This window comes from Nipponia nippon, unplaced genomic scaffold, assembly GCF_047370975.1.
Source record: "Nipponia nippon isolate SJK-2023a ecotype South Korea unplaced genomic scaffold, ASM4737097v1 scaffold_28, whole genome shotgun sequence".
In the NCBI taxonomy this organism is placed as follows: Eukaryota; Metazoa; Chordata; class Aves; order Pelecaniformes; family Threskiornithidae; genus Nipponia; species Nipponia nippon.
The window spans coordinates 4596717-4614370 of record NW_028262345.1 but is presented as its reverse complement, the minus strand read 5'-3'; the positions used below and the strand labels follow the sequence as shown (position 1 = coordinate 4614370).

Below are 17654 nucleotides of genomic sequence, written 5' to 3'. Positions count from 1 at the left end.
AAAGAATCATTGGCAGTGGAATAGGAGGTAACGAGGGAGATGCTCTTTGCACCCATCTCTTTGATTCGCACCCTCTTGTGTTCACCAGGTGCCCTGATCTTGCCTGAAAGCGTGTGGTTACAAAACTGTATTTGTGCAGACGGAGGAGGCTAGGACAAGGCGCGCCAGGGCTTGGAGTCCCCCATTAAAGAGAATCTTCTGACAGGTGTGAGTTACTTGCCTAACGGCTCCTTGCTCTTAGTGTGTTGGAAAGCTATCTTCTAGCCTGCAACAGTACCAGCCAGCACTGCAGATAAGGAAGAGTAACATGAGGAGAGGAGAGGAGGCTGTGAAACTATTCTGTGTAAGCACTAGCCCTACCAGCTTTGTCTAGCAGCCAAGGCAAGGTCAGGTATGTACACCATAGTTGTGCTCGGACTGTTTAAAATTTTTCCTAGCTTAGGCAAAAGTCAGCTTCAGTACGTCTCAGTGAGAAATCCTTGGATCTGACACCGAAGCCCTGTGCACCTGCCAGAGAGACATTCAGATGTCTCTCTTCTCAAATCTGAACAGTATTTCTCTACCTCAATCTGATCTTTGAAAAGGTAAATGCGTTAATGCTTGCACGCAAACACGTGGTGAGAGGAGCCATCTGAGGTCATCTCCAAGAGCAGGGTTTTCCACCCCTTCTCCTGACTGCGCACACCTCTTGCCAGGCAGTGTCAGAGGCTCAGCCGTCGCTTGCCATCGGGAGGGCAGGGTGGGAGGTAGCACCCGGGCTGATGGATGGGGGGGTCAAGCTCTGGAAGTCAGCTGAGTGTTGGAAGCCTTGAATGGCAAATGAGTTCGTGTTTGCAAAACGTGGGTTTGGAAATGTCAAGCGTGGTGAATGTCACCATGTAGGAAAGGAAAAAAAAAAAAAATAGGGACAGAAGTATCTGGCAGCTACTGAAGTATCCGGATGCTCTCACCCTTTTGCCCTCTGTAGCAAGCCTGACCTTACCAAATCTCTCTTATCGCATTGCAAATGAAGTGTGACCCCCAAGGACGGTTTATCTCCACCTCATTACATAGGCAGCTGATGGCTCATTTACTTGTTTCTGACCTGGGCCCGAAGAATGCGCTTGTGCACATCTGATGGAAAAACATTTAAAGGCAGAGGGTTGGAGCTGGAGCGGAGGGAAAGGACAGGGAGCAGTGCAGGGAAAGGGTCGCATACAGGCCACACCATCCCCGTGTGTTAGAGGTGGACGCTTTATGAGCGTGACAGCAGCAGAAATGGGGTTTTCTTCAGCTGGAGGCTTGCCTAGAAAAAGACAGATATGGAGAGCATTGGCTGTAGAAAAAGACCGAAGCTTGCAATGACCAGCCACTACTAACGGGAGCTAGGAAAAAGCTGCAGTTAACATTTGAACCAGAGCAAATTGTTGACTCCGGGAGGGAGTGTGCCCGGGTCTGCCTGCGATTGCTTTGTCCGGGGGTGAGCCCCGGCTGCCTCGGTCCTTGGTGGGGCGTGGGAATTTCCCCAGGGAAATTGGGCTGATGGAGGTGGGGATCCATCCCAAAAGCTGCGAAGGGAGCCGAGCTGGGGGCCGGGACTGACTCTGTCGCTCAGCCAGCCCGAGCAGACTGTACTCGTGGGTCCAGCCTGGCGACTGCTGCGTGACCAGGGCAAATCACGCCTCTGCCTCGGTTTCCCCGATGTGAATTGAGACCACCAGGGCTCATTCCCTCACCCGGGAATTGCTAATGTAAGGAGCAGAGCGTAACAAATTTGCCAGGGCCTGAGCAACCTCAAAAGCTTGGAAGTGTTTTCAGGGAAGAAAAGGCATAATAAATAAAGGCACTAATTTCAGCTGCCTTGAGACTGGGGCAGTCTGGCCTGAGCCTGAAGCCTTGGACTCTGTGGCTGTTTTGGTACATAACATCTCATTTTCCTTTTGCCATTAACGAAGCCAAGAGGGCACTCGGGCAGCTGCTCGCATTGTGCCCCACGCAATTTGCCTCCCAGCTCTTGCTGGGGGGAGGTAGTATTTTGCAGGGGCTCAACATATCTCCTGCTGCTCTGCTTGTATCCAAGATCTCCTCGGGCCCAAGTCCTCATCAGCCATCTGCCCTCGTTGCGCAGGTTGACAGGATGCCGTGGGTAAATGGATAACCTGTCAGGAAGGCAGGAGGATAATATCATTCAAATGAATCAATAGTTCACAGGCAATTTCATGTTACCTAACGTTAATGCGGTTGTGTCCAAAATGCACTTAATCCTGTGTCTGATCACATTCTCGTGGGAGTTTGCCTTGCTGGAACAGTCTTGTAACTCCATGTTTCAGAGATTTACAGACATTGTTCCTACGTGCACGCATACGCAGGAAAGATAAAAAATGACTTGACTCGCTGAGATCTCACAGTCCACAGAGCCAAAAGGCATTCGTATTAATGATGGAAGAGAATGGGTATCCAGCAGTTTCTGAAACTATTACTCCCACCTTCTCACTCCATTGTAGCAATTAGCAAAAGAGAAATTAGTGAGGAAGGCACCATTATTTCCTGTTAATAGGACAAGGAGGGCTGGACTCTTCTCCAGGAATCTGGCTTTGTCGTGTAACTGCTTCCATTGACGTGAGTAGCAAAATAGAGCTCTCCCTTTTTGCTTTTATTTTTTTTTATACATCTTACCACTTTGCTCTTCAGAAATGCAAGAGGATGGGCCCTGCACCAAAGCCTGCAGTCAAAGCACCTTCCCACCCTCCCCAGGGGCATTAGGATGTCCTGTGATTGGTATCTCCTCCTGGTACCCGATGGCATGAAGGAGCAGGGCAGAATTGCCCTGTGGGGAGAAACTCATTTAATTTAACAATTTAAACTTTGTATCACTGAATTGGATATGGTGGTGGTAGAGCAGCTTCACTCAGCAGATGATGCTTGCTGCCCAGGCTGGGGTCCAGTTCAGGGTGCTCTCAGAGGAAATTAAAAATAGTAAAGAAAGGACATTAATTTCTCTCCAGACATGGGTCTCCACAGTCTGGTGGTCTTGGCAGCCTGGGGATCTCTCCTGTCCCAGGTTCGGATGGACAACTATTGCCTGTGTGCTCGCGCTCTGGGCCTCTCGGCCATAGCGATACCTGGGCACTGCAGTGTTTTTGTGGGGAACACAGCAGGGATCTTTTTCTGGAAGTGCCTCGGAGAGAGCATTGCTTGGGAAGTATAAATCTGCTAAGGAGCTCTGTGCTCTGGACTTCCCACAACAGAGCTGACCTTCTGTGGCCAGTTATAGCAGGTTACTGGCTTCAACTGAAAAATATCACCTACCTGCCTGCCTCCGCTGTAACCTCTGTGTTACGGGGAACCTCCTGTCAGAAGAGTTGGTTTATAAGCTGAAAGGATAACATCACACTCGGGCACAGTTGGCAGGAACCACAGCTCAGAAAAGAACAGTTCCCGGAACCCACTTTGGTTTTGGACTTTTTGTGGAACTTGGCCAATAAAGTACTGGACTTCGCTGACATCTTCACTCAAAGCCTGAGACAGGCAGCCCGCTGAGTCGAGTCGTGGTTAGCAAGCAGGCTCTTCCTTACTGGCCGGTGGGTGGATTGCAGCCCTAACTTGGAGGTGGTAGGTTCCATGTGCAGGTTGTTGTAGCTGCATGGTCCCGTCTTCTCTTCAATGGTATTGAGTGGTTCTGAAGATTTTGGTGCCTGTTTTCTTCCCTAATCCCATTTTCTGTTTTGGACTGCTTTAGGAGTTTTCTCTCCAGCGCCTGGACAGCCTGCTGGACGACCGAGTCAACATCCTGGGATTTTCCATTTTCAACCAGTCTCACGCTTTCTTCCAAGAGTTCGTCCAGAGCCTCAACCAGTCCTGGCAGGAGAACTGTGATCATGCTCCTTTTACTGGGCCAGCAGTAAGTAAAATTCAGTCGCATTGTCCACAGCCTCTCTGAGTCAGAAGCTGCCATAGTCCATCAGGAAAACCTCGTGCAAAGAGCTGCAGGCTGGTTCTGAGCAGACACTGGCAGTGCAGTGTGAGTGAAGACCATGCAGAGGTAGAAACTCTGGTCTCAAATGCGTGGGCGCATGGTATTGACTAATTATTTAATCGAGGTAACCCCTGTGCTAAAGAGGTCGGGCACATCACTGGGCTGCTGTCATAGTGCTGTACTTTGGATTGGCTTTCGTGGTTGTCAGTCTTGGGGAGATGGCGGTCCAGGAATGGGAAGAATGAACCAGACAGAGCACCTTAGTTAAGTAGGTAGGAAAGGACTTGGGGTGTCAGGCTGTGACTTATAGGGGAGCCCCCTGATCTGGAGAATACTAAGGCAATCCTGAAAGCCTGTGGTCGCCCAAAGGGACCTTGGGGAGCCATGTGGCTACAGAGCTTTAGAGGGCTTGTCTGCACTTGAATGGCTATACAGCTTTAAATTCAAGGCTAATCTTAATTTGAATTATATTTGCTATGTGAGTGCAGGGGATGATGCAGCCTTGATTCAGTGTCTCCCTTGTGAAATTTGTCCCTATGTATTTACCTCTAGGAAAATGGCTTGAGGAAGAGGCAGTCCGGATGCAAATAGCATAGAAAGGGGCGGGCTTAGGCAGATGCCAAGGGGCTGTGTTATGTTGTATGCTGTAACATCTCCCTGATGAGTGTGCAGATCAGCACTGAAATCTTCCCTAGGGACTCTTCATAACTGGGAAGGTTTGCAAAGCAGATTTGCCAAATCAGGCATGCAGGGGGCCGCGGCTGGAGCTGGGGGAAGGGAGAGAGAAAATGCCATCAGTGGAACCCTTTGCATCATTTTTAATGAACTCAGAGTCCCCTTGACAAGCTGAGGCAGCTGCGTACTGCTGAAAACCTACTTATTATCACTACAAAGTGATCGTAAGCAGGCAAAATAAGGAGCTTTCTGCCCTTTATGCCCACCTCCTATTAGCTTGACATGGATCTCAGGCCATGGCTAGTACATGCCTGGGACCATCCTGCTCTCCCTCCTCCTAGCTGTCCCGGGTAGAGGTGGCTGCAGTGATCTTGCTGTCTGCCCTGCTAAATCTCTATAGATTGCTACCAGGAAGCCTCCTATTTGGATGACAGTTGCAGGGATGTTTGGAGGCATTAAAAATACATTTCCTTCTAATAGTACAAACAGAAGACAGTAGGAACAGGGGCGTTGCAGATGTGATGGGGAAGTCAGTGATCTCATTGCGCTTCTTAACCTGTGTTGTCTTGAACAACCAGCAAAATTTGTAGGTGAAAGCATGCAAGAGTATGCCCCATTGCAGCACTTTTTTTTTTTTTTTTTTTTTTTTTTTTTTTTCTCTGAAAGAGTGAAGGGCTGAATGGAGCTCTTTGGTTTGTAAGCCTGAGCCTACATCACCCATCAGTGTAATATTAAGCCAGCTGGATGCTCCTTTCATCCATTCATAAAGCACAATCAGCCATACAACAGGCTTCCTCCCGTGGACATGTCTAAAGGGAGGGTGCTTGGCCACGCTGCATCACCCTGATTTAAACCGCTCCAGCCCTGCTGTCACTAGGGGACCTTCTCAGGGGCTGCAGTGGCTTCCCAAGCACCTGCTGTGTGGCTGCTCTTGCCTGTGCTGGGGAGCTCCCCTTGTGCTAGGTGGTGGCCAGCTGCTCAGGAGGGGCTGTTATTCTGGGGTGTACAAATGGGAAATTGAGTCATGGAAGGGAATTGACTTTTTCTGTTATATCAGAGCCAGAGAATCTACAGCACGATTGGAAAATGGGTTCAGTTCTCCCAAACCCTAGTGTATAGACTTAAGGAGTTGATTTGATGAAATGATGAAAAGGTGATTTCTTTCTGATGATGCAAAGGTTCACTCTATGTTCATAGCAAGGCTCCCATCACCAATATGCTATGTCCCAGGTGATGAGAAAAGTGCCTTGCCCCGGGTGGTGAAGATAGTGGAGGTAAAATGAAATATTCCCAGGCAGGGCACGTGTTTCCTCTTCCATGTCTGCAAGGGAAATCCAGAACCATTTTGCCATGCATTGTCTCTGCTGTTGGAAATCTGGCAGGTCTCATCTCCCAGAGAGCGTGTCTCTGTGTAAGAACTTCCCCTTTTAATCCTGGGAAGCAGATATCTTGTGGGATAGCTCATACTAAAAAGAGAAAAGGAAACTCAACAGCTGGAAGTGACAGGAGGGAGGTTTCCGGCGAGCTGCAAAATCCCAAGGCTTTCTTGCTAGAGCTGAGAAAGCATCTGAGGAAGGAGCTGCTTGCTCTAATGCCATTCTCATTAATCACATTGCAAAGAAAGGAAATCAGAGAAAATCATTCAAATTACAGATGGCTAGATTAGGTAATTAGAATTTAGGCTAAAACAGATGTTTGTAATTAAGTGTTTATGTCATTGAATAAAATCCAGATTGTAAAGTCTATTTCACAGGATTTTAATGGTTTTAATTCTCTGTATTATGTTTTGGGGGCAAAGATACAGATGATAATATTTTAGGAAGAAGAGAAAAAAAAACACATGGCAAAACTCAGACTAGCCAAACCTGTTCATATTTCCCTGGAGATCAGTTTACCTTTAAACATGGCCTTTACGTGGGAGATTTCCGTAAATAAAAAAATAAAGTGGGATCTTCCACTCAACCATGCTTAACCTGCTCTTAGTTTCCAGAGTGGTAGAACTGGTGTTGGGAGGGAGGCGTGCTGCATCCAGCAAGGAGCTGCAGCGTACCGAGGTAGAGCTCAGGCACCATCCCTGCTCCCGAGGCACAGGGCATCAGGGAGCGTTAGTTGTCTTAAAGACACTGGTGGGAATGGTCCTGCCAGCTGATGTGTGCAAGGGCTGGAGATCTGTTTTATTGACCCTTTCTAGTTGGTGAGTTGTTCCCGGGGCTTTGTGTCACAGTTGTACCCTGCAGCACCTCCTTAGTTCTCGGGTACAGCGTCTCCTCGTGCAGCTGACTGGCGTGCCGAGGGGAATGGAGCAGCAAGCCCGTCTGCCCGGCCCACCATCTGCTCCCTTGTCTGGAGCCTTGTTCTGATGAGGCATCCATCAAGTGGCAATTTTTATCAGCAACTTACATTGTCAAGAATTAGGCTTTGGGCGCAGAGGGAAGTCCCCCGCGACCCATGAACCTGCAAGTGGAGGACCACCACGGAGCTTACCAAGTCTTTCATGTGCAGCCTCTCACGGAGCTCTTATATTGCAGAGACGGTACGAAAACAACAGGGATCTGCACAAATCAGATGATGCACGCAAGGAAGAGAATCAATTTGTTAACAGGCAAATTGGCTTTTTGTGACAGAGTGACAAAGCTGTGGTTTAAAATGAGAACATAAAAGTAGTGAGAGATTTTATAGGCGACATGAAGAAAGTTGAGGCGATGTACACGAGAGCAGTGACAGATCCCCCTTGCTGAATCTGCCTAAAGAAAATTAAAAAGGTGCTGCGTCCAGCTCTCTCTCCACTCCTCTGCTGAAGGTTACGGCCCCAAGGCATGAGAGACCATGTGGCTGCTCTGCATCTGTTCCAGTGCAAAGTTAAGCAGCTGCGCTTACCTGAGCCTGCAGGAAAGCGGAGTGGATGTGCTAACATGACCCCGTGCTCATCTGAACTTTCTGGGCTGCAGGAGATGGCTGGAAGGAGCGAGCTTGTGTTAACCCCCCCAGTTAACCTTGTGAGAAGACACTACTTGTCTACCTACAAAAGCAAGAGAGACCAAAGAACCCAGAAGAACTGCTGCACTCCAATGCTATGTAATTGTGAACGGTTTCCTCTACAGAGCCCGCATCCCAAATTACCTTGCCGTGTTGAAGATGATTTATTAGCATTACTGAGTGAATAGTGGCAGAGGGAGGTGGCCATTGGGTAGGTGGTGCAGGGCAACAGAGCAAATGCTGCATTGGGTTGAGGTGAGAGACAAATGGGAGAGCGGCAGTGCTGCTGGCAGGGCGTTGCAGGTAGCGATGGAGCAGGACGATCCCACACCAGTGACCATAGGAAGATGTGGAGTGCCTTGGAGGATTTCGATACCAGAGGAGAGAGGAGTGAATAGAGCGAAGGGCATGAACCTCCCTAGGTCTGAGTCCTGGTGGCTGTTCAAGAGAGATGGAAAGGGGAATCAAGGTAGGTCTTTAAAAGGAGGTGCACGGGTCTTTTTACTTGCATGTTGCTGTGTTTCCAGGCTCCCATGTGTCCAGGTGCCACGTTCCAAGGCCCATGAAATTCAGAGGCTGGCATAGGAGCCTGGTTTTGAGCCCAGTGGGGCAGGGAATGGCTGGCATAAATGATAAGCAGGACCAGGAATGGAAGTGTGGTGCTTCTGAGGAAAGTTGTGATTTTATTTTTTTTTTTTTAATAAAGGGAAGAGGTATGTTGAGAGTATGGGAGGGACTCCCATTCCCTACCAAGAAGACTTGATCCTGTGCATCACAACCCCCTCCCCAAGCCCTAAATTGCTTGAAATCATAAGGGGGCTGCCAGAAATCCTACCAAATTGTTCGAGGCTAAGGAGTAAAATATTCCAATCAATAATGTCAAATGCTTCACTAAGATCTACAAGTCTCTTGCTCGCCAGCTAATAAGCGATCATTAACTGCTCAGGGAAAATGGAAATGAAAACCTGACAGGAGACAATTAAAAATACTGGGTCAATATTCTGACTTGGTATGAGATGGTGAAACTTTGTGGTCACAGGGGTTGCATTTGCTCTCGTAATGTTTTTGTTTGACCAACTGGTATTAATATGGTTCCTGATTCAGGAAAGCAATTGCTAATCATGTATGGTATGCTGTAACCTGAATGGGATTCGGTCCACAGTTAAAATTAATTATATGCTGAAGAGCTTCATGGACCAGGGGCCGAGGACAGGACAGGGTGGAGAGGTCCTATTAGGAAAAGAACTGGTATCGAAGGTAGAAAAGAAAGGTAGGGAGAAGGATATATCAGCTCCTTTAAGAAGCTCTGGAAAATGCTTCCCAGGAAAGTAGTGTTTAGGCCACACATGAATACTAAGCAAAAAAACATAGCAGACTTACCCCCGAACAGAAGGGAAGAAGTGCAGGAGAGAGGCTTGCTGCTGTTGCAAAGGGAACTGTGGTATCTCATAGCTGAGGCAGGATAGGAAACAGGATTCCCCCCATTTCTGTTCCCACTCTGCCACCAATTCCTTGTGTGTCCTCAGGCCGCTCAGCTCCTCCGGTGTTACAGTTTACCTCCTGCAAAATAGCTGTAATAAAACTTCATAGCTCTGGAGCCAGTCAATCCTTATTATTAGCAGAAAGCTCTCAACATATATGACCAAAGGTGCTGCCTGTTGCATGGAATACTGGTCAGATGCAAGACTGACAGATGCCAGTTAAGTTGCTCAGTGCTCACTGGAGAGTCCCCAGATGCTACTTGTGTAAAACAGATTAAACTGATATGTGCAGGAGGAATGTAGCAGAGCAAATATGAGTCTGTACCAGGGTTGGAAAAGTGAGGAGTTACTGGTGCCATTAGACTGCTGTTTGGGGTTTTGCTAGCATTAGGCTGGAATCATGCCTTTTAACTCATGCCAGCTTGTACGTTTTAAGGTTTTGTGCTGCTTGTTAACTCCCTAATCCCGGGCCATTGTGGTCAATGAGGTCTTACCGCTGATCTGAGTAAGATCAAGTAGGGTTAAGTCTGTCTCACTCTGTTCCAATTAGTAATGCAGTCGAAGCCAAAGGTTCATTGGGGTGATTGAACTGGGCGAGATTGTCCCTGCAGGGCCACTGGCAGAAGTGAATAAACCTAATCAGGCTTTGGGAGGAATGGGGGATGTGGATACTGCTGAAGGGCTGTAAGTCACAGACAGGCTAGAGACTGAACCCGTTGCAGGGAGCTGGGATGGTAAGAGGATGCTCTCAGAAGTAGCCATGAGGAAAATGTAGCCTTGATAGTAATGAGCTGCAATGGCTTAATTCCAGCAGGGTCAGGAGGTGACAATAATTAAAAGTGAAATCTCAGTCACAACAGTGAACACGAGAGAGCGAATGGCTGATTATTAACTAGAGCAAAAAACATCGAAATGGTTGTGCATGGGTGAAAAACATGGTTTGTGAGGCTTGATGGACAAAGGAATCTGATTAAAGGCAAACAAAGCAAAGATGAGGAGGAGAGGGGACGAGCTCTGTGATTCTGGACATGGCTTCAGGAATGCCATTACAGAGCAGGTAACACCCAGCAGGAAACCAGAGGCCGTAGCAAGGGACTCTGGTCTCTGCGGGGGCTGAAAGCCAAGACTTAGTCGTTTGAGAAGCAGATCTAGCAAAACCTCATTTCCCATGGATCTGCCTTTCATAGCAGTGGTCGAAGAAGGACTCTCTGGTGCCTAATGAAGGCTGAAGCAGCACAGTCATCTTTCCTTCTGTGGATGCAGGCACAGGATCTTTATTCTGCCCATCTGCCTGCAAACCTGATGCTCTCTCAGGAGTGTTCCCTCTGGCCAACAGATTAATCAGGGGTCATCAAAGCACCAAAAACCCACATCTTGATTAGAAAGGGTTAGAAACCCTGAGGAACAAGCAAGCAGAGACGTAAAGGGTAAGGGAGCAAGCAAGAAGAGGAGAAACGTAACAGACTGGGAGTGGGACTGGGGCTGCAAAGGGATTACACTTGCCCCAGTGATGCCCGCACAGGCACAGCAGTTCAGGGATACCATTGCTTTTGTCTCCCTGTCCTCGGATGGGTGCAGATGGGGTGCAGGGTGTTGCTGGAGCAGAACGGTAGGCAAGCAGGGCTTGCTGTCTGCACGGAGGAGGACAAGGATTTCTCTCCTTTCTGATCCCCACTGAGGTTGTGGATAGAGCACTCTCCTGCTTGCTGCAGGTCCTGAAGGTGCAGTGAGAGGCTCGATTTTTGTCTTCCCATCTCATTTGTTTTTCTTCCTTTTCCCCACAGCTCTCTTCTGCCCTGCTGTTCGATGCTGTGTATGCTGTGGTGACTGCCGTGCAGGAGCTGAACCGGAGCCAGGAGATTGGTGTGAAGCCCCTGTCCTGTGGGTCAGCCCAGATCTGGCAGCACGGCACCAGCCTGATGAACTACCTGAGAATGGTGAGAAGGGACTGAAGTTTGCCGCTCTGGTAGGAGCTAGTGCTCGTCACTGCTGGAAGCCAAAGATGTGTATGTACATGCTGGTGCTGGCACAGTTCTCAAGCACAGTGTTGGTCTGTTTGAAGGTAGCACTGGGAATGAAAAGAAAGGAGATCTGAGGGCTGGTTTGTCACTGGCCTTGGAACGACATGAAACTCTCCATTTTCCAGGCTTTGCTGCAGAAAAAATGGAATTCAATGATTTTTTTTTTTTTTTTTTTAAGTATGAATGTTTCTAACTGATTTGAGCTCTGTTTTGAGTGAACTTGAGTTGATATAAGGTCATGCAATACAATTGCTTAGAGCTCAGTGGCAAGATGTGGGTTTCCCTATAAAGAGGTTTCGGCTCCTTTGAACCCAAAAGTGTGTTTGCTGGAACTGATCAAGCCTAGTTCTGGCACGAGAACAGATCCTGAAATTTCAGCCTTCTGAAACAGTTGGAGTTTGTCAATCTGATTCCTCAGAGCTGAGCTTGACCATGCAGAAGCAGCATGTTTTCTGAGTCTGTTTGAGGCGCAACTGAAACGTCGTGCAATTCTGCCCGTCCGTGTGTACCCCCCCAAGGAAGGCTCGGCTGAACCTGAACCTTGTGCCACTTTGGTCCATGCATGTGAGCCCCGCTTTAAATCTCACCCTTAGTCAGAGACACCAAAACTTTTCAGCTTCCCTTGGCTCTGTGACTAGGAGGTGCAGTAGCTTGCCCTTGTAACTGAAGAGGTGCTGCAGCAGCAAGTGAGCAGTGGTTAATCTGCACAGTGAGGCTGGGCACTCTTCCTGGCTCCATTGCAACATGCTCTTGTGTTAAATGCCGGCCCGATGCAGTGAAACAGCATGTAATGGTTTGTGGAGGAATCCCTAGCTAGTGATTCAGCGTGACATGGTGAAAAGCTTGTGCCTGCTGCAGAGCAGAGCAGTGTCAGCCTTGGGATGGAGGGAGGCAGCGAGGGGCTGTGCAGGGGGTTGTTCCAAAGCAGCTGGTGCAAAAGAATGTGGGGAGCCCTGCACCTCGTTCTGCTGGTTCTCCTGCTCCCCTCCACATCTCTCAGTGCTACCCTAGCCAGACTCTGAAAGCAATTAGGATTGAGACACGAGGATTGCATTGCTATTGCTGCTGGGAGGGTGGATGGCTGGTGTGCGGCACGAGCGACCACCACCCCCGGCTCTGCTGCAGGCAGTGGGGTGAGCCACCTCGATGGGCGCTGTAACTCATTCTCTCTTGGACAGGTAGAATTGGAAGGTCTCACCGGCCACATCGAATTCAACAGCAAAGGTCAGCGATCCAACTACGCCCTGAAAATCTTGCAGCACACACGCAACGGCTTCCGGCAGGTAAGAGCAGCCATGCTGCCTGGGGGACGGTGCCCGGGGACAGTCTGTGCATAGCCTGGTGAGGGCTTGGCTCAGGCTGCTGCTGGAGGAGGTGAAGGGGGTTGCAGACACCCCCCTTTGCAAGATGAGGTGTTCAGCAAGCAACAAGCACAGCATGGATGTCACGGTAGCTCTCGCTGGGCCTGGGTTGGCGAACACACTTTGTTTCACTTCATCAAGAACGTGTCTTGAGATAATTTACATTTGTCTTAATGTATCAGGCCGCTGAGGTGGTGATGTTAGAGCCAATATCTGTCCTGTCACAGTAACACTCCTGTGCAGGAGATAATGCAGGGCATAAAGTGTGTGCTACATACAAGCGCGCGCTCAAGACATTTTTGTTCTTAAGCTTGTGGAGACGCGTGTACTCAGAATTATTTGGATGGGGAAAAAAGGGAGAATTTCCAATGAAATGGGCAAAAAGGGTACTATGAACCTTTCCAAACAACTGCTTCTGGAAGGGAAAGCGAAGGGAGAAATGCCGTGTGAGGAGCTCCCCACGGTCTCTCCCCAGCCTGGTGTGCGGGAGGAAGTACAAGATAATTTACCTCTCGGTTTATGGTCCGTGGTCCTCTGTAACAGGTTTGCTTAGCTCAGACTCTCATTTGCTTTTTGTCTCAGTGCTTGTAGATTCCTCACACCGTTGGTCCTTTTTCTGCTTGTTACTCTTTCTGTCCAAGGGGTATTTTCTGGCTTCAGCTAAGGTTAAGGATAACTGTGTAGAGCCACAGATATCAAACTGTTGAGATTACATGACACAAGCCCAAGGAATTAGGTTTTACTGGTAAATCCAAACCTCCTTTAGGAAAAAAAGGCCCAGAAAAAGGGTTTTCATCTGTCTTATTTCCCTGCTGACAGCTCCACACCTGCCCTTTTCTCGGAGATTGCCACTTCTCCTAGATGCTGGTAGAGAACAAAAGCTATTGTATCTTTCCCCACACCGACAGAGCATTTTGGCATTAGGAAATCTCTCCTGGCCTGGCAGCAGTGAATTTTAGCCTTGGCAAGAATGTTGCCTGCCAGTTCTTACCTGTCAAGTGACAGCTCAGCTTTGATGCTGCCTTTAGCTGAGCAAGCGGAGGATCAGGATGGCATTTTCCCCACAGTAAGATCTTTCATAGCATCAATGCCCTTTTAATCATTTCCCGAACCCATCATATTCTGAGCAAAAGTGACAGATCCAAGCCCATCTGCATTAATAAGAGCACGCATTCAGCTGGAGCAAAGGAAGCAAGTGCTGTAAACCGCACTACGACAGCTATGTTTTTGATGTGTTTAAATGTGGCAGGGAGTTCACATTAAACGCACAGGTCCTCTTGGAGCAGTGCTTCTCCCAGAGCTCCGCGGAGAGCTCTGACTGCAGCCGTATCTGCCCTGAGACAAAAGCCTCAGCTCTTCTCCACAAACCCAGTCTGACAGGAGAAAACCTTTTTTGACCGGTTGCATGCAACGGCTGGGTAAATAAGCAGCTTCATGTTTCAGAGGTACCCAGGAAAGCTGTGCTTGGGACTAAGCTTTTCAAATTTCCCATTGGAGAGCGGTGGTGATAAATCACTTCCAGTCGCAGTAACAAGGTGCTGGAAGGACGGGGCAGTCCCTCCGGTGTGCGCAGCTGCCTGCTGAGAGCCTGTGGTGGCTGCAAGTCCTCTCCTGTCAGAAACCCACCAGGGAGGAGTTAGTCTTCATGAAACTGCTCCGTATGTCTGCAGCAGCCTTTCTGTCATCTGCTCTCCTCTTCTCAGGCAGCCCCCTCTCAGAGGTCTTGCCTGACTGATAGCAATGCCCGGAGGGGTGTTAGGGCCCCTGACAGGCTGCAGGAGTTTGTCCTGAGATGCCTGGCTGGGAAGGGTGTCCCTATCCCCGGACAGAGCTGTGAAACCTGGGCAGGGTCCTGCCTGGTCCTGCCCACCCCTCTCGGTCACTTGAAAAGGAAACCGAAAACCACTCTGGTCTGCCATAGATTGTTATTTTCTTCTCGCCAACCCAGCTTCTTGTAATAAAAATGACCAAATAAATAATTAGAAATCATTTAATTAAATACACCGTGAGGGGACGGGGTAGGGGGTAAGGAACAGACATTCACACCTTGGAGACAGTCTTGTTCCCAAGGGTTCTATTAACTGATTTGCTCAGGTTCTTGTTTGAAACACTCCCGTTCCCTCCTTATTTTTAATCAAGCTCACGCTCTCTGCCCATTTCTCTCTTTCTCTCTTTCCCTCTCTCTCTTTCTCTCTTCCCCTCTCTCTCCTTCCATCTATCAAAGCCACTGGGACTTCCAGCTCATCAGCTTTGATAGAGAATGCACCGAATTTTGAAGCTGATCCAGCCAGCAAACAAATTAGAGACACTTAGATTTTCTAACTTGCTGTTGCTTTTGGGCAAGGAGAGACAGGGCTTTTTGACATCCAATTTTTAATACATTTATGTAACGCGCCAAACGTGTCTTTTCCTGATTTAGCTTAACTAGTGGAAATTTTTCCCCAGCCATATGAGAGCTGCTCTTTCTGTTCATAGGATGCGCGATAAAGCACAGACTCATTAATGTGTTAGTGATCCATAGATCTGACAAGGACTGAGTTTGTAAATGTCATCTTTTTATTTTTTCCCTTTCTTTGCCCCTTTAAAAAACATTGCAGCACACCCCTCCAGTTTCAGCGTAGTGATTCGCAGTAAACCAAGAGCTAAGGTTTGGCAGCTTAACGGGAGAAGGGAATGAAGAGGGCCCATGATTGATACGGCTGCAGGGAAGGCCAGTGTGCAGGGGAGAGGCAGGGGAAGCCACTGCCGGGGCTGGAGCCCTGCCGTGGGCACGTTGTCCCCAGCTCTGCCCGTGACCCCTTGTTCTTGTCCAGTCCTAGATGCAGCCGATTAGTTGCCGTTTAGCTAAAGGCTGTGCTGCTGTCCTGAGACAGAGCAGTGGAAGTGACAGGAGGGGTGTCTAATTGGTATGTTGATGAGATGCAGATGAGTTACCAGCCGATAGCTCTGAGACCCTCCGCAATCCCCGCCACATCAAACCTATTTAACTTAGAAGCGGCTAATCAGTCTCAATGGGCCTTGTTCCTATTTAGCTGTTACCCCCAGTAAGAGTTCTGGGACAGATCCTGCCAAGAGCTGAATGTCTTTTGCGCCCCAGGACCCGGCGAACTTGGTGCGTGCCACCATCAGGTCCTGCCTGGGCTACGCCAGGTGCCAATCAGGTTGTCTGAAAGGGACATCTAGGGAGGAAGGGGATCGCAGGGGTTGCTGTGTGGCCTCGGGTGCGTTGTGTGCATGCCTCATGGTTGTACAGGTTTTAATAGTTGGTGCTCTCTGTGTCCCACGCTAACGTCTGTGGAGGAAGCTTTTGCCTGCTTGCCTTGCTGGCATCAGTGTTGCAGTAGTGTCCTTGAGGAGTGCCAGCCGTGTGGCAGAGCTGTGCAGTGTCCTCGGAGGGCTTTCCTTCATTTGTTTTATTTCCTTTCCCTCCCCAGATGCCCCTGAATTCCCTCCCCTTTGGGCCAATGAAGGCACCATGTACCAAGTACCTACTTAATTGTATCTCCTCCTGGCACAGTCTCTTTCCTATTAGTGCCGACGAGGCTCTCCAAATGCAGACTTGATGAGAGATGATAGCATTCTGCACTCCTTCCTTTTCCTGGGGACACGGGGGAAGGCAAGGTGATGAATGCAATCTGTAGGACAGTGCTGGCTAATCAGAGCCCAGAAGGTATCTGGGTTTGTTGCAGTGGTGGTCTCCTGCCTGTTTTAAGACACCCGTGTTCAGGGCTGGCTGTACCTTAATTTTTAGCTGGGGAGTGGGGGTGGCAAGTACCTGTGGTGCCTCTGAAGCTTGTGGAGAGGTCTTGCCATGTCATCTCTCCCTGCCATCAGCTGCCATTCAGGCCTGCGGGGCACTGAGCAGAAAACTTCATTAAAATCATTAGCTTGAGTGGTATTTTGTCATCTCGTGCCACAAGGAGCTTGAAAGCCCAGCCATCGTTAACGTGGCTGCATCTGAACAGAGAAGCTGAAGGAGCGAATTGGGAATGCCCCACTTGCATTGCGTTAGCCGCTGGTGATTTTCTACGGAGATGTGAAATCTTTAAGTGTCACCAATCCAAATAACGCCTTTTGCAGAGCAGCTGATTTGAGGGACCTTGCCTGCCTGTGGGGATGGGGCAGTGTCACGAGCAATGGCACTCCCTTGTTTATTCCAGGCTCGAGGATCTTTGGGCTGGTTCACACTGAAGCTGCGTGTTTGCTCCCTGCCTATAACAAGGACATACAAGATAGACTCCTGCCCCGAGACTCTTGCAGGCGTTGCAGGCAGGACAGGCAGAGCGGGGCTGGCTCTCCCTACAGCAGAGGCAGAGGGGCTGAGTGCAGGGAGGTGCAGAGATGACACCGTGGGGGTCTGCAGTGGGACCCCACAACACGGGGACGTGGAGGGAACTTTCTCCATCCAGTCCATGGGCTGTCACCTGCCCCGAGGGCGTACAATCCCTCTTGCCAAAGGTATTGAGCTCCAGCTTGCAACCAGGTGGTTGTGTTGCCCTCACTGCTCCTCTGGGAAAGGTATGCCTTCACTTCAGCTCCTCTGATCGTTAGAAACCCTCTTCTAATTTTCAGCCTGTTTATTTCTGGCTGGTTTATATCTATTTATTTTTGTGCCAACGCTATCATTTTAGCTTCAAAAGCTGTTCTACCTCTTTGCTACGGACCTCCTCCACCTGGTGTATTTATACAGGCCAATCATATCCGCTACTAAAAAATCCCGAGTCCTAAAAACTCTTAAGTCTTAGTCCGGAGCCTTAACAACAGGATTGTCTTATCCATGTCCGTGTAGAGCATTTGATTGTTTTCTAACACGTTTTGCAGATGAATATGTTTTCTGTTTTTCAGAGGCTCTTTATACGTAGATAGAGATGATTAAAATCACCTTGACATCCATCTTGCAAGAGAGGGAGAGATCTGAGGATCCCAGACATCTTCTGACACATTACACTTCAGAAACAGCGAACAGCGTGAGGAGTCAATTAGTGGCTTTATTATACTGCAAGGGGGAGAGTGGTGAGCTGGAACGAGCCAGGATGGGGTGGAAGTACCCCGGCACATGGGAGTGTTTGGCTTTGGTGCTGTGTTAAAAGCAAGGTCAAACCCACTGTGCTGTCAGAGGAGGAGGCAGTCAATTAGTCTCAGTATGCCAGCAGGGGAGGGACAAATTTGAGAACAGTGAGGGCTG

At 49.0% G+C, this 17654-nt stretch overlaps 1 protein-coding gene across 7 annotated transcripts in view; it reads left to right on the top strand.

Annotated features, from left to right (window-relative positions):
- GRIK4 (glutamate ionotropic receptor kainate type subunit 4) overlaps nt 1-17654 on the top strand; it is a 211946-nt gene that overhangs the window by 161538 nt on the left and 32754 nt on the right. For all 7 annotated transcript variants that reach the window (XM_087763341.1, XM_087763344.1, XM_087763343.1 and 4 more), the window contains 3 exons: nt 3719-3880; nt 10872-11024; nt 12287-12391. In XM_087763341.1, the coding sequence (XP_087619467.1) occupies nt 3719-3880; nt 10872-11024; nt 12287-12391 (420 nt within the window). The remainder of the gene's footprint in view (nt 1-3718; nt 3881-10871; nt 11025-12286; nt 12392-17654) is intronic.